Source organism: Pan troglodytes, chromosome 4, assembly GCF_028858775.2.
Source record: "Pan troglodytes isolate AG18354 chromosome 4, NHGRI_mPanTro3-v2.0_pri, whole genome shotgun sequence".
Taxonomy (NCBI): Eukaryota; Metazoa; Chordata; class Mammalia; order Primates; family Hominidae; genus Pan; species Pan troglodytes.
In genome coordinates, this window is record NC_072402.2 from 60,071,718 (window position 1) to 60,094,851 (window position 23,134).

The 23,134-nt window shown below is 44.3% G+C and overlaps 1 protein-coding gene across 6 annotated transcripts in view; it reads right to left on the minus strand.

Moving 5' to 3' along the window:
* SNX18 (sorting nexin 18) overlaps positions 1–23,134 on the minus strand; it is a 131,334-nt gene that overhangs the window by 62,808 nt on the left and 45,392 nt on the right. Inside the window, exon 2 of one of the 6 annotated variants that reach the window (XM_016953314.4) lies at positions 13,527–14,760. The exons of the other annotated variants lie outside the window; for them this stretch is intronic. Coding sequence (XP_016808803.1) covers positions 14,699–14,760 — 62 coding nt within the window. The 3' untranslated portion in view covers positions 13,527–14,698. Of the gene's footprint in view, positions 1–13,526; positions 14,761–23,134 lie in introns of those variants that run through there. 6 annotated transcript variants of the gene reach the window in all.

Below are 23,134 nucleotides of genomic sequence, written 5' to 3' on the forward strand. Positions count from 1 at the left end.
AGTGAAGGACTTGGGGTGGCTAGAGGATATAATACACAGGAGAAAAACTTAAAACCTGGCACTAAATTGGGCCATTTCCAGAGTCCAAGGTAAAGGAAAACAAAATTTACATAATTCACACCCAATCCCTAATTCTGCTTCCTGTCTTGAGGGCCATTCTTCTCCATTTTTCCCTTAGGAAGGTTTACCTTTAGGAAAAACCCATCTTCTTTCCATAGGGGTTAGACTTCCCTTGGCCTGTGGAAACATACAGCTGTGTGTTACTGATAGTGTTGCTGGGGAAGGAGTATTTTTTTTTTTTTTTTGAGACGGAGTCTCGCTCAGTCGCCCAGGCTGGTGTGCAGTGGCACGATCTCAGCTCACTGCAAGCTCTGCCTCCCGGGTTCACGCCATTCTCCTGCCTCAACCTTCCTAGTAGCTGGGACTACAGGTACCCACCACCATGTACGGCTATTTTTTTTGTATTTTCAGTAGAGACGGGGTTTCACCGTGTTAGCCAGGATGGTCTCGATCTCCTGACCTCGTGATCTGCCCGCCTCGGCCTCCCAAAGTGCTGGGATTACAGGCGTGAGCCACCGCACCCGGCCGGGGAAGGAGTATTTAAGCCACCTCTGTTGGAAGGCGCTTCATCAGCCAGGGCTCTTTGTTTATGCTCCTGCTACAGTCACCACCTTACTGTACAATTTGCTCTCACTCTGACTCTATCCTACCAATCCACACAAGCTGGGCCCAGCAAATCAGTCACACTGGTCATCTAACTCAGGGGAAGTCCCATGTCCCTTCATTCAAGATCACAGAAGTCAGTGTGACAGAAGACCAGCAGGCTGGAACCAGGCCTCTGTGACTCTCAACCCACCCAATTCAAAAGGCTGCTTTATAAGTATAACCATGGATTCTTCCTGCATGATTATGTGTTGCCAATTCCTCCTCAGTCCTCGTAAGCAGAAAGCAGAGAGTTTGTCAGGATATGTACATTGTGATACTACTCTGTTTTTTTTTTTTTTTTTTTCTTTTTGGGACAGAGTCTCACTCTGTCACCCAGGCTGGAGTGCAGGGGCATGGTAACAACTCACTGCAGCCTTGAACTCCCAAGCTCAAGCAATCTTCCCACCTCAGCCTCCTGAGTAGTGGGGACTACAGGTGCATGCCACTAGGCCTGGCTGACTTAAAAATTTATTGTAGAGATGGGATCTTGCTATGTTGCCCTGGCTGGTCTCAAACTCCTGGACTCAAATGATCCTCCTGCCTCAGCCTCCCAAAGTGCTGGGATTACAGGTGTAAGCCATCATGCCTGGCCTGTGATCCTACCTTTTGACCTTCTGTTCACATTTTAACCACAGAGTGAGTGGCAAACACGTCGGCCACATAGTTAAAATACGTGTGTTGGCCAACCAGCATGGCCTGTCTGTCCAGGAGATTCAGTCTAGGATAACACTGAGGCATTTCCACAGGACAGCTCGGAAGAGGTCTTGGTACTCCAGGTTTGGTCTTCCAAGACCAGCCATCTGTGTGAGGCAAAGCTATGCCTCCTCATTCTTCTGGTGGTCAAGGATTGCAACACACACACAAACCCCAATCTTAAGGAAAATAAACATTGTGCCTAAATGCCATGTAATCTATAATTATTCCCCTACCTGCATTTAAGCAAGATAGAGACAAATGGTTGTTGTTGTTGTTGTTCATATTTTTTTGTATTCAGAACCATCTCCCATAGGCCTTCAGTGCATAGAAACCTGGCTTGTCATTATTAATCTTTTCGAACAACAAGGCCACACTCCACCTATGCAAATACCTGATTGAAACATTTTTACCTTAGGCCAGATCACACTTTTAGCTGACGTGTCCTCCCCATTAGTCTCCATAAGCACATTGGGGGTAATATATGAATTTATTATTGCTTTTAACCCAAAGTAAACCCAAGCAGCCATGGGAAGTTCTATTAAAAAGCTACACACTGGTGCCTGGACGCAGTGGCTCACACCTGTAACCCTAGCACTTTCGGAGGCTGAGGCATGCGGACTGCCTGAGCTCAGGAGTTTGAGACCAGCCTGCAACATGGTGAAACCCATCTCTACTAAAATATAAAAAATTAACCAGATGTGCTGGCACATGCCTGTAGTCCCAGCTACTTGAGAGGCTGAGGCAGAATAATTGCTTGAACCCAGGAAACGGAGGTTACAATGAGCTGAGATTGTGCCACTGCACTCCAGCCTGGGCAACACAGCAAGACTCCGTCTCAAAAAAAAAAAAAAAAAAAGAAAAGAAAAGAGCTACACACTGGCAACCCAGAAACAGCCTCCCTCCTGGCCTGAGGAGCCACTGCAGGGCAGTCAGTGTCAAGGGCTCTGCTGTGGCTCGCCAAGCTGCAGCAGGTTTAGCAGCACCATCAGGCTCTGGCAGCAATGTCATTACAGCAGAGGGCATCTGGGGAGCTTGGAACACCCGGCAGGGTGAGAAGATCTAGGACTGACCCTTGAGACCAAATAAGCACTTCTGGGTATCCAGGCTGGACCCTGGAAGGAGGTCCACAAAGAAGGGACAGGATTATGAATTTCCTAATCTGGGAATATTACATTACTTACATACCCAGCTGGGGAAGTGGGGCATATGGTTCTACATATCTTATTTTATTTCTCCAAAACATGCTAAGTGGTAGGTACTATTTTGATCTCCATTTTATACATAAGGAAGCTAAGCATTGGTAAAATAACTTGTCCAATGCCACATGACTAATAGGTGGGAAAAGTAAAATCTGGGCCCAGGTTTGCTGACCCCAAGGCCTTTGTTCTTAACCAGAATGTCCACTGCCACTCATGGCTGTCAATAACAAGTGACTGACTTTATCATGACACAGCTTCTCCACATAGCAAGGCCTGGGTCACACTGAGCCTGAGCTCTTCTTGTAGTGAAGGGAAGACCCAGAGCCAGATCTGAAATGAGCCCAACTTCCATGCTCAATGTTTTCATTCAGTAGGTGTTTGTCAAATACTATGTTCTCAGAAGGAAGCTTGCTTTTAGGAAATAAGAAGTCTAGCAAGGCCAGGCACAGTGGCTCACACCTGTAATCCCAGCACTTTAGGAGGCTGGGGTGGGAGGGTTGCTTGATCCAAGGAGTTCAAGACCAGCCTGAGAAACATAGTAAGACCCAATCTTAAACAAACAAACATACAGAGTCTAGTAGGATCCTTGCTTTCTAACATATCTTACCATCTGGTTGGGGAAACAGGAACAGCACATACAATGGTGAATAATACAAGGACATTTCCAATGAAGGACTAAATTGTATAGTACTGTCACTTTTACAGTAGCCCAGAGAAGAGGTGACTATGGGCTATACTGACTCAGGGAAGGTTTTATAAAGAATAAGCAACCTAAACCAAACACCCAAGAATGGGTGGGATTTGATTTAACACACTAACCTTCTCCCCAGAACCAGCTCTCATGGTTGGTTTGCTTCTTTTAAAGTCAATGATGGTAAGTTACGTGTTTAACTTTTCTTTTTTTTTCAATTCCGAACAGATTCTAATTTATTTTTCTCTTTGAGACAGGGTCTTACTCTGTTGCCGTAGCTCACTGCAGCCTTGAATTCTTGAGCTCACGTGATCCTTCAGTCTCAGCCTCCCAAGTAGCTGAGATTACAAGTGCACACCAGCATGCCTGGTTAATGTTTTTTTTGTTGTTGTTTTTTGTTTTTTTGTTTTTTTTTAGTAGAACAGAGGTCTTGGTGCACTATGTTGCCCAGGCTGGTCTTGAACTCCTAGGCTCAAGCTGTCCTCATACCTCAGCCTCCCAAAGTGCTGGGGTTACAGGCATGAGCCACCACACCCAGCCCAAACAGATTCTACATTTAGGAAAGAAAAAGATATAAACACAACATTAAAAAACATGTTATAACTGAAAGTATCTAACATTGCATCATGAGCTTTTCTAGTCAATGCTCATGGGATGTCTTATGATTTCCTAAGAGTATTCTGGCCCAGACACAAATAATTTCAGTTTAGGATACAGGCATCTGCTACCATCTGAGATATTTCAAGAAATATAATAGAGGAAAAAGGAACAAGATGCCTGGTGCCAGGGGCCTATACTAGCCAACCGTAATCTGTTTTTCTCTCTTAATTTCTAACAAAATGACCAGAATCCTTTAAAGGAAAACAGAGTTTTACCCATGAGGTTAGTTTTTCTCCAAAGTTCTCCACTTCTCGTTTCTAGGGAGGATCCGTTCTGTTCCCAGGCCTTGCCAGGGTATAGAGGCGAATTCTCATGGACAACTTGAACACAATGGCTTTCTTGGCACTCATATCCCAGATGAAACTCTGCAAAGGGCTGAAGTGAATCCCCCAAGCTCAGTCTGGTGAGCAAATCTCAGCTGGGGAGGGGTGCAGGTGTCTCTGATTCTGGGTTTGTCCACTAACACAGAGGGCTCAGCAACTTCAGATCTAAACTGGCATTGACAATCAGATGTTTTGCTTGCTACATTGCAACAATTTACTGAACAGAGATTAGGTTCAATAAAACCAGCACCACCCACGTGGAGGACTTTGATAAAGAGGATGATTTGAGGGAGGCTCTATCTGGACAAGAAACCCCAGAACTAATCAGTTTCCAGCAAGCCTTGTTAGTCTTTGCTACATTCGCTAAAGGGAAGTATTTCTTTGCTGACTGTTGAATGATGGTAAACACAAAGCTGCAGTGCCCAGAACAAGGGAAGAAGGGAGGGGAAACGTGGGAGCAGGCAGGGGTAGACCCACAGAGAGAGCTGAGCCCAGGGAGAAATCTGATGGGAACGCCAGACGTCTATCCTCATTCCCTCCCAAGTGAAACCTAGATGTGGTCATTTTCCTTTTTGCCGGGGGAGTCATATTTTAAAAACCCTCATTTCTGCTTGTGTAGTTCTGGAATCTAAAACCCCAGAGCAATAGCAATCCCATCTAAATTCCTAAAATTCACATTGTTTTCCTAGACAATTGCTTCCTAACTTGTTGCCTCTAGTTTCTTGCTCTCTCTCATCTTTCCCACACAGTGGAACCACATGAATCTTCCCAAATATAACTTGGCATGCAACTATATTTATTCAGGATCTGTTCATGTTACCCCTTGACACAGAGAGGACATGGAAGAGGATCAAAGTAGACTGCAGTCACAGAATTCAAAGGTGCAGCACAACCTGGCCAAGTGGACCTCTCCAATCTCATCTCCTACAGGGAGGGCTCTTTAACTGGCCCTCTGCTTCCTTGCGACCAGGGGTCAGCCTTTGCCCTTTCTCTCTGCTCTTCTAATGCCAATGCTTCCTCAGCATCCTTTTTGAGTCCTACCTCCTCCATGAAGCCCACCGTATTGCCCTTCTCTGAGGAACCCCTGACCCCAGCTTCACGCCACTTCTGACACTCAGTATTCATGAGCAAAGTTTCCCCGAAGCAAAGGTCAAAATTTCTAAGCTGTCTACTACTATGACATGTAACATTAATTTTTTAATTTACCCAAGAAACATACTGTTTTCATCCTGGCAGGAATGCCTCTGTTTATGAGTTCCTTGCCTTCAGAGATTGTGTTTTATTCTTCTCAGAGATTGTCTTGGACAGATGGGTACTTACTATATAGGTTTGATGAATATTTTCAGGAGAAAATGAAAAGGAGGATCCATTTTTCTCTTTCTGCACTAGTCATTTGCAGACAAATCTAGTTTTACACACTTGCAAGGAGTCCTGGAGATGATACAAAACTTGGCTTGAAATCTTAGCACACTCCAGAAAATATATTCCCAGTCTTTAGCTAAATAGAAGATACATGTCTCACCTAGCTACTGAATGAATAAAGTAACTTAGGGCTAGAACTTCTTGGCTGTTAGGAACCTTAAAATAATAAGTGAACCATAAAATTTTAAAAGAAAGCACAAAAAAATGAGAGAGCAAGAGAAAGAAAACCTCGTTCTTAGTTAATAAATTTCATGCTTTTTAAAAAGTACCCTAAGAACATACTTTTCAAGGCATTCTGCTAACTGTGGCAATCATACAAAAGCATAAATAAAACACCATTGTAAACCTAAACTTAGTGAGAGGAAATGACAGAGACTAGTATTTGTTAAGGCCAGCTGTAGTAAATGCTTTTTATTTTATTGACGAAGTTGAAAGTCCCTATCAGGAAGTGCTTAACTGGGAGCTCTCTCTCTTGCTCTTTCTCTCTCTGTCTCTCTCTCTCTCTTTGTTACACACACACACATGCACACACACACCCTCTAATGCACTTCAGCCAGTGTAACCTAAGCCAGACTGTATGGACATATTAAATGTGTCAGTACTTAAAAAAAAAATTACAGATAGGCAACTATTGGGTACAACAGACAAATGCAAAAACATACATTGCATATATTGTACCCAAGAAAAATATATATTTTTGGTTCAACTCCTATATTTAGAAACTATTGTTTATTTTTCAAGAGAAAAAGTTTCTTGAGAACTCGAGAAGGAGGAAAATGCACTTTGCAATATTCCTAAGGCCAGCCCCACCCTCCTGTGGACCTTGCTATGCCTATCCTCTTGGGAACCTTCTAAAATTTGTTCCCATCCTTGATGAGCTTCTCTTTCCAATCTATGATAATTCTAGTCACTGAATGCTGTTGACTTTACTCCTAAAAGCCTCACATGTATACTTCTCTCTGTATTCCTGTTTACTAGACTCTCACATCCCCTTACATATGGGTGAGTACAAAAAGCTCGAACTGTTCTAGCTTCTCTCCAACTGCAAGTGAACCAGTGACTCTATAAATAGATGGATGAAGGAGGTCATAAATGAAATTTGCATTTATTAAATCAACATGTTGGCTCATGATTCTATATTTACATCCTTTTCCATTTAACCAAAAAAGTTAATATAATTATTGGCTAAAATATATCTGGCACTGTTAGGGGTTGCAGAAAATATATATGATGTGGTTCTCATTATTACTTTTTTTTTTTAAACAGGGTCTGGCTCTCTCACCCAGGCTAGAGGGCAGTGGTGCAATCTTGGCTCACTGCAGCCTTGACCTCCTAGGCTCAATCAATCCTCCTGCCTCAGCCTCCTTAGTAGCTACAACTATAGGTGTGTGCTACTATGTCCAGCTAACTTTTTGTATTTTTTTGTAGAGACTGGGTTTCACCATGTTGCCCAGGCTGGTCTAGAAACTCCTGGGCTCAAGTGATCCTGCCACCTCAGCCTCCCAAAGTGTTGGGATTGCAGGCATACGCTACCACACCCAGCCTATGGAATGGTTCTTGACATCAGGGTGTTTCCAGCCTAGTTAGGAAAGATTAACAAACTTTGACTAATTAGCCAATACTTAAGTGCTTAAACTATCCGATAAGTGTAGGTGTAAGTATGAGGGAACAAAATACATGGGAGGTTATTTCAAAAGGATGAAGCAGCTCCTTGTTGTTCTACATTCCTGCATCTCCCCACCACCTAGGATTGAGTCCAGTGTGTATCTTAATCAAGAAAAGTGGTTGTAAGAGATAGAAATCCCCTACGCTCACAGAAGTGAAGGGGAATTTATTCTAAGGATCCGGGGACATCTCGCAAGACCAGAGCAGGTGGTACACCTGGCCTCAGGCAGACAACAAGAAAGCATGTGAAACCAGCTCACCTATTGTCTCTTTGTCACCATCTCTCCCTGGGGCAGGGGGACCTCTCACTGCTGCTGTACAACTAATTGATTCTGGGCTGTCAGGAGAGAAGTTCAGCTCCCCACGAAGGCAGCTTCTGCTCCTCTGTCTTCATGACCTTTAATTAACTGATGGTGCCTGCCTATTCCCAAGTACGTAGCTGGACTCATCATGGGCTGACCCCAGGCTTCCTTGGAGGCAGGGCCACTAAGGCCACAGGGCCTCTGCTGAAGGGCTGTGAGGGGCAGGTGTGTTGGGGACGGGGGAAAACAGTTGGCATCTCCAGCACAGAAGATGGTAAAAGCACATTCAGATTCTATCTCCTGTCTCTGGTCACACAAAGGGAGAATGCCTTTGTTCAGCAAAAGGTTTAATTCTTCTCTGTTCTCCAGAGGTAATTCCCCTGGGATTTGGGAAGTAGAACTGTTTGTGATGGATCACATTGTAAGTGGCACATTCATTTTCAAAGTAAATTAAGTCATCAGATCTGATTAATGGGCCAAGGCTGAAGATTTGTGTTCATGGAGCTCACCTGACATCCAGAGATAGTGCATTGATTTGCCTGGAATCTTCCACAGCTATAGGACAAGCCCTCCACCTTGAAGAGCTATAATTGCAGATGAGAAGGAGGTGGGGCCTGGCCAGTCTGGGAGCAAACTGGGCATTTTTGTGCAATAATGAGCAACCTAACTTGCAGATCTGCAGAATTCTTCTTGCTTTGAGTCAGGCTTGGATCTGACTTAGTTTACTTCTTCACACGGTGGACCCTCCTGATTCTTGGGCATTCCCACAACCACCATGTGGTGTTATAGCCACTTCCTCCATTTCTGCACACACAACCCAGAACTGGGTGGAAGGAAACAACTGTGAGGAACTCTGGTGGCTTTCCTGGTGTCCTTTCCAGAGCTTCAGCCACTCTCTGTTTGCACATGCCTGGGGAAGGCCAAACCTCAGCGTGTGCTGGACCCCACCCCTTCCCTACATCTGCTTTAGCCTCTAGTGTCCCTCTTCCTGAGTTACATTGTTCATCTTGATGTGGCTGGAAGAGCACAGAGACTGACAAACTAATCCTCGCTCTGCCATAAACCAGCTATGTGACTGTGGGCAAGTTGCATAAACTCTCTCTGGGCTTCAATTTTCTCCTCAATTAAAGTAAGCCCTTACCAAAAGCAAAAGCCGTAGACCTAGGATTCTGCTCAGTCTCCCCTGAGCTGGCTTTAATTTGTACTTTCCAGAATTCATCCCTTCTGATATTTTCTCCTAACAGCTGCTGGAGCAGTTGAGGTGAGAAGAGGGGAGGGGGGCGGGGAGTGGGCCAGAGGTGATATTTTGATATGCATTTATGAAACATCTATGCTCCTCATCCTCCATACTCCTATGACATATTCCTGTGACATGGGTTTTCTCATCTCCCATTTCATTGATAGTAAATGCTTTGAGAGAGGATAAATGACTTGCCAAGGTGTCATGGCTAAAAACTGATGGAATTAGAGTTTTGAAAGTTTGAACTTCAGCTCAAAATCCAGTCGTCACTTAGAACAATCCACAGCTACTTATGGCCGGGCACGGTGGCTCACGCCTGTAATCCCAGCACTTTGGGATGCCAAGGTGGGTGGATCACCTGAGGTCAGGAGCTGGAGACCAGCCTGGCCAACATGGTGAAACCCCATCTCTACTAAAAATACAAAAATTAGCTGGGCGTGGTGGTGGGCGCCCGTAATCCCAGCTACTCAGGAGGCTGAGGCAGGAGAATGACTGCAACCTGGGAGGCAGAGGCTGCAGTGAGCTGAGATGGTGCCACTGCACTCCAGGCTGGGCGACAGAGTGAGACTCTGTTCCAAAAAACAAACAAGCAAGCAAACAAACAAACAAACAAACAAACACAGCTACTTGCTTTATGCCAAATAAACACCAGGCCTTCAAGGTTTCTGTGTCCTCTTCAGGAGGCTGGGAATGATCCTTGTAACATTCAGCCATGGCTTGAAGTTCACACTGCTACTGTAATAAAGTGGGTGAGGACAGGAGAATGAGGAAGGGAGGGGTGCACATAAGAAACGTTGACACCATGAAGATTCAGAGTAAGACATTCTGTCCTTAGTCCCCACCAGTGCCGTTAGGGCAAAGGCTGTGGGTCACAGTGGGTGGAGATGCCCTGCGATCAACCCAACTATGTACTTCAGATTGGGATTAAGATGCATAAAACTCCCCAGGTGCTTCATTCCCATTGGTTGCTCTGCTGAAAAGGATCCAAACCACTGCATCCATAGGTCTCTAAGCCTTGGGGAGACCTGCCACGTACCATAGCCTTGGGTTCCTTGCTACTCTCTTTACTGTGGTTGTATAACTTGTCACCCAAAACTTAGTGGCATAAAACAACCATTTATTATGCTCATGGATTCCGTGGGTCAGGAATTATACATAGGGCTCCAGGGATGGCTTGTCTGGGGCCTCAGCTGGAAGACTCAAAGGCTGAGGGCTGGAATCACACATGAAGGCTCACCCACTCAGATGTCTGGCACCGTGGCTAGGGCTGGGGAGAGAATACGCTCTCCTCTACCCCTGTGCGATCCTTGGGTCGATCTAATAAACTGACATAAGATAGATTAATAGGAGCAAAGCATATATGTTTTGATAATTTCTGCATGTATATACTTACTGTCTTCAAAAGAGTATAGAGACTCAGAGAAGTGGCCAAAGTAGAATGCTTGTATGCCTTTTAGACAAAGAAATGATAAGTTTATGAAGAAATAAGAAGACAAAGGGTCTGGACTAGTGGCAGGAAACTGAGGGGAAGCCACTAGGGGTTACATGGGGGTGAAGGATGTAAAACTAATGGCAGACAAGGGTTTCCTTAGTAAGCTTATCTGTACAGATTTGTTGATTTCCAGGCTTTGGTGAGAAGGGTGTTCTCTCCTGGTATGGTGGGGTGGGGCTAGTATCTTTCTCATGGAAAATTGTATGTCCTGCTTTAGGTTTAAAAAAAGGGGGGTCTGCAGGATGTGGTTGCTCATGCCTGTAATCCCAACACTTTGGGAGGCCGAGGCGGGCAGATCACGAGGTCAGGAGTTTGAGACCAGCCTGACCAAGAGTAGTCGTCTCTACTAAAAATACAAAAGTTAGCCAGGTGTGGTGGTGAGCACCTGTAATCTCAGCTACTCGGGAGGCTGAGGCAGGAGAATAGCTTGAACCGGGAGGCAGAGGTTGCAGTGAGCTGAGATCACGCCACTGCACATTAGCCTGGGTGACAGAGCAAGACTGTGTCTCAAAAAAAAAAAAAAAAAAAAAGCAATGGGGAGGCACATCTGTTGTTTCTCAACTGCCTTCAGCTCAAAATAATTCTTATTCTGAACTGGCATATTTTGGGGTGGCATGTTCTTAACTCCTTCACTGGGAAGACTCAAACGCTGGGGCTCCTTGGGCATTTCTTTCTCTCCGGCGTGGTGGCTTTGGGGTAGCTGGACTCCTCCCAAGATACGTCAGGAGTCCCAAGGCACATGTCCCTGTACAACCAGAGCCAAGTGGAAGCCAGAACACCTTTCTGACCCAGTCTCAGAAGTCATGTAGCATCTGTTCCTCCACATTCTATTCTTCACACAGTCAGAAGGTTGACAGGAAAGTGGCAAGGTGCAACAAGAGTAGATTGGACCAAAAACACTGCTGTGGCAGGTTTTGAAAACTAGGATCTGCTGTACTTAAGATCAAGATACTTTGGAATCTGGCCTAGAGCTCTGGAAGGGTAATTCTTGGTCATCTTAGTCTTGATGAATGTCTAAAAAATTCATCTGGTATCAGACTAACCTTGGAAATGCAAGTCTTTGGCTCTGCATCTCGCTGGTAGTCTCTAGACAGCTCTGGTGGTTCCAGCCCTTCCTACATGTACACCCTTACCCGCTCCTACACACATCCCCAAACATGGCAGCCCAAGTCATCTCAGAGCCTGCTGGTTCTCGTTCCTTAGCATCTCTCACACCCCCTTCCTTTCCATTACCATACGTGCCACCTGAGTTCTTGTGTTCAAGTCACTTGTGGTTTGCTGTCAGCAGCAAAGACTGCTAACTGTCCCTAATAACCATTTTCTCCTTTTTTCCATAGTAATAAATGTCTCATTTTTAACTGGGCATAGAATCCCCCTCCAGAGTAAAGGTTACATTTTCCAGCCTCCCTTGCCAATAATAGTGATTCTGACACTGGTTCTGACTAATGACATGCATGTTCAGTGGTCCTACCATTGGGAGCTGGGGTCTTTGCCAACCCCTGAATATAGGCACTGTGATTACTTGGCCAAATGTGATGCTCTGCCCACTCCGGGATCTAAGGGTTAAGAAATGGGCAGCTTCTGCTTCCTACTTCTTGAGATTCTCCTCTTAGCGCCCAGCCACTATGCTGTGAGGAAGTAGGGCAGCCTCATGGAGCAGCTGCCCAGACATATTTCCAATCACAGCCTTGTGAGGTCCCAGGTGACAGCCAGCATTCACCATCAGGTGTGCAAGTAGCCAAGCCTGTAGGTAATTCCACACACCAGTTGTCTGGTCGAGTTCTCAGCAGCCTTTGGGCCACTTAAGCTGATGCCATAGGGAGCAGAGATGAGTTGCTCCCACTGTGCCCTGCCTACATTGTAGATTCATGGGAAAATGATTGCAATTGCTTTCAGCTTCTGAATGTGGGTGGTCTGCTGTGTAGCCATTGGTAACAGGATAATGCTAAGTGGATATGGGCCACCTTTCCTGCACTGGACTGCTGACTTCCGAGCTACTCCTTAACTCTTAAGTAAATAATAAAAATCTATTTTGTTTAAGCTGCTATTTTGCCTGTCACTTACAGCTGCACTGAGTCTACCAGATGCACTACAATATCTCTTACCTGCTTTTCCTGTGTCTAGTCTTGCTCAGTCCCAAGCCTACTGCCACACCACTCTTCCTGAAGTGTGGCTTTTCAGAATCTCCCTGATGTGTCTTCTGTGGGGTGTCCCATTTCTAAAGGAATTTAATCCAAATCCCTTAGCCTGACACCCCACAGCCCTCATGATCCCAGCTCTACCTACCTCTTTATCTCCATCTCTGCTACTTCTTGTATTCTGATTTCTCAAATCATGGTATTTGTACCCCTGAGAGGATGGGCAATGCATCAGGGGATACTCAAAGCCCCAGGAAAAAGCAAACTGCCTCTTCCCAGAATATGCAATTTGAGGCCGGGTGCAGTGGCTCACGACTGTAATCCCAGCTACTCCAGAGGCTTGTTACAGGAAAGGGGTCCCAATCCAGATCCCAAGGGAGAGTTCTTGGATCTCGCGCAAGAAAGAATTCAGGGTGAGTCTGAAGTGCAAAGTAAAAGCAAGTTTTATTAAGAGAGAAAAGTAGTGAAAGGACAGCTACTCCATAGACCGAGTAGGATGTTCCTGAAAGTAAGGAGGAACGCGTCCGCCCTAGTTACAATGCTTGTATATATGGGAAGATGTGCTCTGCTACAAGGGTTTGTGATAAAGGATTAATTTTCTTAATTACTATATTTTGCAAGAATCGATATTATTATCTTTAAAGTGAAATTTGGAATGCCTTTGCTCTCAAGATATCAGGATATTAGGACTCTCCCAAGTCTGGGTGTGTTTAGCAAACATTACTAATCTATTCCCTTAACCAAAAACATCGGGAGGCTATTTCTGGGGATCAGCCCAGCAAGTCCCAGCCTCATTTTCCTAGCCCTTACTCAAAATGGAGTCACTGTGGTTCAAACGCCACTGACAGGCTGAGGCAGAAGAATTGCTTGAACCCGGGAGGCGGAGGTTGCAGTGAGCCGAGATCATACCACTGCACTCCAGCTTGGGTGACGAAGTGATACTCTGTCTCAGAAAAAAAAAAAAAAAAAAAAAAAATATATATATATATATACACACACACACACACACACACACACACACACAATTTGGAGGAGAAAGTGTTTTAAATATTTTTATGGCAATTTAAATATTTTAATAAATTAACATAAGCATCAACATATTATGAAATAGAACACAACATTTATATATGTGTCTCAGATAAAATATGAGGCCATTTCTTGCTGGTAGAATATCAATTTGAGCTATGCCCGAGGCTGCAGGTCACTACACCTCTAGTATTTGGCATAGTTTGGTATAAAATTTGGTATAAAATTTGAGAAGTGTGCATTTGACTGTGTGGTGATTGTGAGTCAAGAGTAACTTAAACAGCAAGAAGTAAGGAGTTAGGCAGTTAATTGCCATTGATTCGGGTGCCCCATGACCTCAGAGCCAGTGATGGTGGGACTCTCTCAGCTCTTTATTCATGCTTGTTTACACACCATTCCCTTGGCCATTTTATCCCTGCTGTCACAAAATGGCTGCTTACAGCTCCAGACATCAAGTCTATGTTCCAAGCAGTTAAAAGACAGAAAAGGATAGAGCTTTGCTAGCCTCATATTCCATGTATATTAGACAAAGTACAAGCCTTTTCCAAGACCCCAGGAAAACTCCACTTAGTTCTCAATGGCCAGAACAGTCATGTGGTCACCTCTAGGTGAAAAGGAGGCTGGCACCATGAGTAAATCAATCATCTAGGGCTGAGCAGGTGGCCCCACCAATTTAAAAAATAAAAAAATCAGAGTTCTAATAACAAGATCTTGGGGAAGCACTAACAGTGATTGCAACAGTATCCTTCCCTTCAGCCAGGTTTGTTTTCTGGTTGATCATAGAACTGATACATGGTAGGGGGTGCCACAAAAAATTCACTATCATTTACAGGGGAACAGAAATGGCCATTGTGCAGCACACACAGTCTCCCCCGAAACCCCTGCCCCTTCAGACACCCTAACACACATGCAGTCTTCATGGAGTACCTCCAGCCTGCTGAGACCATACATAATCATGAGTCCAGGGAAAAGCCCTGCCCTTCCAGGCACAGAACCCAGCTCAGGGAGTGGCAGAAAGAATTCTCCATCCAGGTAGGAAATACCTTTCCATTCACACCAAGAGAAAAGGGGAAATTCTTGCAAGGGCGTTTCCCAAGGACACCACCTCCCAAGTATTTGGAAAATGCGAAGATCTCAAGTCATTCCAATCCGTCAGTCCTCAATGAGCCCCTATTCGTGGAGCACAGTTTTCTTGGGATCTCTGTAATGAAATTGAAACGAAGACTTCAGAGAGCAATTCTTACCACAATCCAAATAGTCTCTAGACAGTTGTGTCCAGAGCAGGTAAAGATCCCTTGAAAATGGCAAAAGCACTGCCAAGCGTCTTAGAATTAGAACAGGCTTTATTCTTCCTACGGGCACTTTTTTAGAAGATTCATGGACTATAGAAGAAAAAAACCTGACAAGCCTGGAAGGCTTGCAGCCTCGTAATTTACAGAGTGGACAGCCTCGCCTGCTGCTCCTTTCCCCTCCCGAGAGACTGGGAGGGGTGCCCTGGCTCCTTTCCCCATGTGCCCATGTCTGCCCTTCTGCGTAGGGGAAGTCACAAATGGGGCCAAGGAAAGAAAAGAGAAAACTGAACTTGAGAAAAAAAAAACACAGGAGGCCTCCTCCAATCCAGAAATCATAAAGGGACAGCAGAAAGGGACCGAGGGATGCAAGGCCTATAAGGCATAGAGTATGTTTCCATGGTCGTCTGCCAGCATTACATTTCTGACTCATTTCTTAACACTTGGCAAGAGGCTTGAGTGTTTAATACTTCTTTTGTGGCTGGAGAACTGGAAGCATTACATCTGTAAAGAACAATGGATTTTAACCTTTTTGTACTATAATCACTTTCATTTAAAAATACTTAAAGCCTTACTGAATCGCTCTTTCAGACTGAAGTTTTTAACTGTTCTTTGTTACCTAACCAACCAGGTTTCCAGAAGAGCCAAGACTCTCTTAAAATCCTTAATATCCTTAATATTTGGAATCCTTTAATTTAATGCTTAGGAGCTATACGGGATCAGTCTTTGTATGTTCTGATACTCTGGCTGGTGGTGACAAGTTACTTGATCTTTGCTGAAGCTAACTCCATAACTGTGCTAGGCTCTGTGGAGGAAACAAAGGAAGTCTATGAGAGAGATTATGAGCCATGTACTTAATTGCATAGAATATAAGCTCATGCTAATTATTGGGTTACGTGTCTTAGGCCTATTTAAGATTGATTAAATACATGATGTTAAGCATTCAATGGATACTGTGCACTTATGAAATGATGGTGCAGACCTAGGCACATATGGAAAACCGTGTTTGCCTCCTGGGGCTGCCTTAACAAAGTACTTGCCACAAACTTAAGGCAGCTGAAAACAACAGATATACATACTGTTATAGTTTTGGAGGCTAAAAGTCTAAAATTAAGCAGTCAGCAGGGGCACGCTTCCTCTGAAGGCTCTAGGGGAGGGTCCTCCTTGGCTCTGCCTACCTTCTGGTGTTGCCAGCAATCCTTAGTGTCTCTTGCCTTGTAGATGTGTGACTCTAATGTTCACCTTCCTCATCACTTGGTGCTCTCCCAGTGCATCTGTGTCCAAATTTCCCTCTTCTTATAAGGACACCAGTCATTAGATTAGGGCCCACCCTATTCCAGTATACCCTCATCTTAAGTTGTTTTCATCGGCAAAGGCCCTGTTTTTAAGTAAAGTCACGTTTACAGGTACTGAGTGTTAGGACTTGGACACATTTCTGCAGGGGACACAACTCAACCCAGTACACTGTCCATGTTATATATATAAAAAAATAAAAGGTTGTCAGAGTTTTAAAACACAGTTGAAAGTCCTTTGGTACTCCTCTCTTAGAGAGTGGGATCTTGCCCCCTCCCCATGAATCTGGGTGGGCTTCCTACTGCTTGGACCAATGTAGTAAGAGAAGTGACACTATATGTCTTCCAAGCCTAAGGCTACCCAACTTCTACCTTATTCACTAGGTAGAACACTCACTCTTAGAGCCTTGAGCCACCATATAAGAAGTCCAACTGTCCTGAGGCCACCATGTTGTAAGTCCAAGCCACATGGAGATATTACATGCAGGTACTCCAGTCAACAAACCCAGTGAGCTCAGAATTCCAATTTACTCAACCCAGGTGCCAGCCATGAAAGTGAAGAAATAAGTCTTCAGAAGTTTCCAGATCCTAGATGCTCCAGTCATCCCTGGCCATTTGAGTTTTCCCAGATGAGGTCACAGACTTCGTGGGGCAAAGGAAAGCCACTGTGCCCTGTCGAACTTCTCAACCACAAAATTCATGTGATATAATAAAATGGTTGCTATCTGATAGCTCTACATTTTAGGTTGGTTTTGTGTGGCAATAGATAATGGATCAAAGGCTTACAAAACATCATGAATAGTGCACTCAACTTTTTGCAAAAAGTATAAGTGTATTTGCATGCACAGGGAAAGCATAGAATGTTTGACCTGAAACTGTGAATGGTGATTAACCCTTTTCTTTATACCTTCCTCTAGTTTCTGAATTCTTTACAATAAGCTCATATTACTTAAATAATCAGGAAAAAACTAAAGCAATTTTTATTTGGAAAAAAAAAATGTGGTTGGGCGTGGTGGCTCATGCCTGTAATCCCAGCACTTTGGGAGGCTAAGGTGGGTAGATCACCTGAGGTCAGGAGTTTGAGACCAGCCTGGCAAACATGGCAAAACCATGTCTCTACTAAAAATGCAAAAATTAGCTGGGTGTAGTGATGTGCACCTGTAATCTCAGCTACTCAGGAAGCTGAGGTAGGAGAATGGCTTGAACCCAGGAGGTGGACCTTGCAGTGAGCCAAGATCGTGCCACTGCACTCCAGCCTGGGAGACAGAGCAAGACCCTGTCTCAAAAAAAAAAAAAAAAAAAAAAAAAAGTACCACTGAAATATAGTGGTTGTGCTTCCAGTTGCAAGAACTAAAGCACTCCTAAAAGCAAAAGTAGTTGAGGCCTCTCTGTCCTGCAACCATAATCAACACACAAATGATTCTTCAATTAAAGCTCATTTTAGCTAAATAAGCCCACTAGGGCTCAGAGGGCTGAGTCTAGTCTCTTTAGAGTTGAGTCACATGGAAGCAGCGTGACTGAAAAGGAGGTTCGGGCACTTTCTTTGGCACTGTCTTTGGGTGGCCAGGCCAGAGCTCGAACAACCACCCCTTCCTTTGGAAATGGGGGAAGGCAGTGGTTTTGCAGCAGTCTGGGGAAGGGAGATGGTGGAAAGAGCAATGAGTCAAGTAGGGGTGCCCATTGAGGGCCTGGAATGTGGGGACCAGGGTGCCGTTGCATCCTTGCCTGGCAGGGAGCAGAACATCTATGCATCCCTATAGCTTGGCAAAGGAGTGTGCGTCCAAACCATAGATTTGGGCAGGTGGACTGCCAATGTTGTTTCTACCACTGCTAGCGAAGTTCCTACCATAAAGTGTGTCACTAAAGCACATCCTTTTCCTTCAGAGACATAGTATTCAAAGGTTAGCAACACATTCTGCCAAGAGCACAAACACAAATCTTGGCATGACAAATGAGGTCTTTGCCCTCTTGAATGGTCAGACTTTAGAAACCAAGGGAAAGTGGGGAGAAGCGAGGCCATAACTGAAAAGAACAGACCTTGTGACTTGCACACACACACACAAAAGTGTTTGAATAGAGCCAAGGGTGAGTTAAGCATGATATACATGGTTTATAAGGAAATTTTAAAAACAAGTAGTACATCAGTGAAGAAGACACTCATTAAACTGGATAGAAGTTCCCAAACCCAGAAACCAATGCTTTCCCTTTCAGCAGCAACTTCTCAGTCCTACAGAACATTCCAAATCAGGAACCCCAGGCACGATCAGCACCAGTGGGCTCTGAAGGTGGAGGGAGTCCCCAGAGACTAAGCAAGCAGCAGGTGACAGGGTGCTCTGGGCAATGCTGGGTCGAGGTGAGGTGCCTTCCAAGTATCCTCCAGGGCACCATCACTGTACTTACATCCCATGGCCACTTGTGTTAAACTTGTCATCTTGCCTTGTAACCAAACTGCTCATCAGCAGACACTTGGGTGCTTCAAGTTAATGACTTAGGTGGTTCTGGATTGTATAAGGGGAGTAAGGCATGCAGTGAAAATCATGCAATTCCTTCCAGCTCCCTCCTCTTGTTCTTCCTGCCACAGCGCCCTGATGTTTTTGTAAGGACAAAATGAAACATCTTCGATTCCCAGGCCCCAAACTTCCAACTTTAGAATTTCTACAATACCCACAGCCTGTTTCAGGTCTCCTTCTTCCTTTTGTCCCCCACAATCCCCATCTTGGGTGCAGCAGGTCCTCTTCTGATTGGCCTTTCCTGTGGATACAGCTTGCATAGGATCCTTCACGCTCCACCTCTCACCAACCTTTCCTGGGCCAGAAAAAGCTCACTGTCACTCATTTACCTTTGTCCTCACACACAATTCCTGAGGACCATGACATACTGGGGACATCATCCTCCCATCTCCACACACACACGCACACACACACACACATACACACACACATACACACATCCATGTCTCTGCTCTAAATGGCTATATTTAACCTTAATGACAAAGTCACCTTTGCTCCCAAGGTAGCAAAATTTGATTGTAATAACACAAATTTGATGAGCCCAAGGAGAGTGGGGGTGGGGAAGGGTACATTCTCAAATCCTAGAAAAGAAGAGTACTAGAGAAGCAAAATTTGGCCAAATCCACTTAAGTGCTGACAGGAAAGGTGAGGCCCAGCCAATGAACTTCAGTGATTTCTGGCCATAAGGCCCAATGGTGAGACTTTCTCTGAAGTCGGGATGGGGAGTCGTAATGAACTTAGACTATTTCCAGTCCTGTTGGCGAGACCAATTGTGCTGGAGAAGCATAGCTGTCCACCAACACCAGTTCTTTCCTTCCTCCACAGTAATGAGTCCCTAGCTGGGGGACCTGGGGTAATGCCTCTGTTTTCAGGCATCCCTACAGTTAGGTGTGGCCATATGCCTCGGTTGCCAATGGAAGGTGAGAGGCAATTTCCCACTTCTGGCCTAACCCTTAAAACAATGCACATATACATGAACCTGGGACAGGTGGAAGGAACCTTGGATTCCCAAGTGACTGTGTGGAGCAGAGGAGTCCCTGAAGCTACATGAAGAAGAAATAAACTTCCATAAGTCACTATATCATGAGGTCTCTTTGTTAGGGGAAAAATCTAAGCTTCTGTGACCAGGGCTCCAATGTCTGTTGCATCCAGCCAGCTGCATATACTTTGTCCACACAAGCTGAAGTAGAAGCAGTGGCGAGATGCCCTGTACTGGCTGGCATTTAATCATTAAATGCTTTAAGTTCATCATCTCATTTACTCCACACAACATCTTAGGAGATAATTTTAATATCCTACCTTTCTTGTTGAGAAAACTGAGATTCAGAGAGGTTCAACAACTTGTCCATTCTATACCACAGTAACTGACGATCAGGATTTGAACTCAGGCTGTTTATATTGGACATCAAAGTCTGTGCTCTTAACCTCATCTTTCTGAAGATTAGCCTGGTGAAAGAGAATTCTAGGGCAGAGCAAACCATTTCAGTCTCTGTGACTATTATTTATTTGTTCTGATTGTAGCCATTGGACCACCTGAGTTTGGTTAATAAGACCACATCCAGGTTTCTGACTCACAAGGCCGAAGGACGTGGACACAGCTGATTGATGCGGGTTGAGAAGGACTATGGTGAGCACCCTCAAAAGACAGTCTGCCAGGCTTTTCTCAGGCAACAGGCACCCTTCTGCATCTCCACATATGGCCCAGAAAAAGTCAGTGGGTTCTTTTGTCTAAATGGGAACATGTTCATTGGTTAATTTTTGTAATAAACACGCAGCTCATTTGATGAGCAAAATCTCAAACAAAGTTGAATTGTATAAAGTTGAAAGTACAAATTTACCCCTCGCCCTATCCATCCCCAACTTTCCAACCTTCTCATTCCACTGCTGACAAATTCAAGTCCCTACTGATAACAGTTTGAAATATGACCTTCTAGGCCCCTTTTAAACAGGTACATAAAGTTTTATTTACACAAAATGATATTCTTTTTAAAAAGTAGGTTGCAGAACAATATCATGAATACCTGTATTTATAAAGAAAATACTTACTGTACTTTTTTTTTTAAGACAAGGTCTCACTCTGTCACCCAGGCTGGAGTGCAGTGGTACAATCATGGCTCACGGCAGCCTCAATGACCTGGGTTTAAGTGGTCCTCCCACCTCAACCTCCCCAGTAACTGGGACTATAGGTGCATGCCACTGCACCCAGTATTTTTTTTTTCTTTCGTAGAGACAGGATCTCAGTATGTTGACCAGGCTGGTCTCAAACTCCTGGCCTCAAGCAATTCTCCTGTCTTGGCCTCCCAAAGTGCTGGGATTATAGGCTTGATTCTTTCTATGGGATGGACTCCTAGAAGCAGAATTACTGTGAGTGGGAGGCAGAATAATGGTCCCCCAAATGGGCTCCCACGTCCTAATTCCAGGAACCTGTGAACATTTTATGTTATATGGCAAGGGGAAATTATGTTGCATGAAATAGAAGTTGCTGATCTGGTGCCTTTGAAATGAGATTATCCTGGATTATCCAGGTAGACCCAAATTGGGTCCTTACAGGTGAAAAAATGGCATAGGAATCAGTGTCAGAGTAATGCCATGTGAGAAGGACTCAGCCATCACTGGCTGTGAAGATGGAAGGCAGCCATGAGCCAAGGGACATGAGCAGCCTCAAGAAGATGGAAAAGGGAAGAAAACGAATTTTACCCTAGACCCTCCCACATGAATTCGGACCAACAACATCTTTTTTTGTTTGTTTGTTTGTTTTCGTTTGTTTGTTTTTTGAGACGGAGTCTCTCTGTTGCCTAGGCTGGAGAGCAGTGGCACAAACTTGGCTCACTGCAACCTCTGCCTCCCAGGTTCAAGCAATTCTCCTGCCTCAGCCTCCCAAGTAGCTGGGACTACAGGCACGTACCACCGCACCCAGCTAACTTTTTGTATTTTTAGTAGAGATGGGGTTTCAGCATGTTGGCCAGGGTGGCCTTGAACTCCTGACCTCAGGTGATCCACCCATCTCAGCCTCCCAAAGTGCTGGGATTACAGGCGTGAGCCACTGCGCCCAGCCTAACAACATCTTGATTTTAGCCCAGTGAGACCTATTTTGGACCTCTGGACTCCAAAACTACAAAATAATACATTTATGCTGTTTTAAGCCACCAAGTGTATACTAATCTGTTACAGCAGTAATTGAAAACTGATAAACTTAGTCAAAGAAGTAGTCATTTATGCAAGTAAAAATATGGAAAGAATCTAAGTGTTCAATTATAAGGAAATAGAAAATAAATTAGGCTGTATTTATTTGGAGAAATATTATGGAATCAATAAACCCTTTATAATTTTATTTTGTTATTTATTTATTTATTTATTTTGAGATGGAGTTTCATTCTTTTTGCCCAGGCTGGAGTGCAACGGTGCGGTCTCGGCTCACTGCAACCTCCGCCTCACAGGTTCAAGCTATTCTCCTGCCTCAGTCTCCCAAGTAGCTGGGACTACAGGCGCCCGCCATCACGCCTGGCTAATTTTTTTGAATTTTTAGTAGAGATGGCCACACTGTCTTGAACTCCTGACGTCAGGTGATCCTCCTGCCTCAGCTTCCCAGAGTGCTGGGATTACAGGCATGAGCCACCGTGCTCAGCCTTGATTTTAAAATTTGCAAAATGTTTACAAGGAAATGTTAAGTTGAAAAAGAAATGTATAAACCTTTATCTGACTTCAATTATAAAAATTATATACATATATTACATAATTATACACAACATATTCCTATATATAAATAATATATATGTTATATTAGGGTTCAGCTGCAGAAAAGAGCTCCACTCAAGCTATTTCAAATAGAAGGAGAAATATAACCATACAAAATCATGGAGAAAACTGTAGAAGTGGGTTCTCCAGGGGCCTCTTTAGAGGTCAGATCAGACTGCCAGAGTCACAACTACCCGTACCTGGATCAGAAAGGTGGAGCATCAGGTGGGGCCACTAGACTGAAAACATACAGTCATGTGTCATTTCACAACAGGAACACATTCTGAGAAATGCATCATTATGTGATTTCATCATTGTGTGACCATCACAGCATGCACTTACACAAACTATGACAGAACAGTCTACTGCACACCTAGGCTATATGGTGGAGCCTATTGCTCCTAGGCTACAAACCTGTGCAGCATGTCACTGTACTGAATACTGTAGGCAACTGTAACACAACGGTATTTGTATATCTAAACATAGAAAAGGTAGTGTAAAAAGACAGTATAAAAGATGAAAAATGGTACACCCATATAGGGCACTTACCATGAACAGAGCTTGTAGGACTGGAAGCTGGTCTGGGTGAGTCAGTGAGTGAATAGTGAGTGAATGTAAAGACCTAGGACATTACTGTACACCATGGTAGACTTTATAAACACTGGACTCTTAGACTACACTAAACTTATTTTAACATTTTTTTCTTTCCTCAGTAATAAACTAACCTTAGCTTACTGTAACTTTTTTAC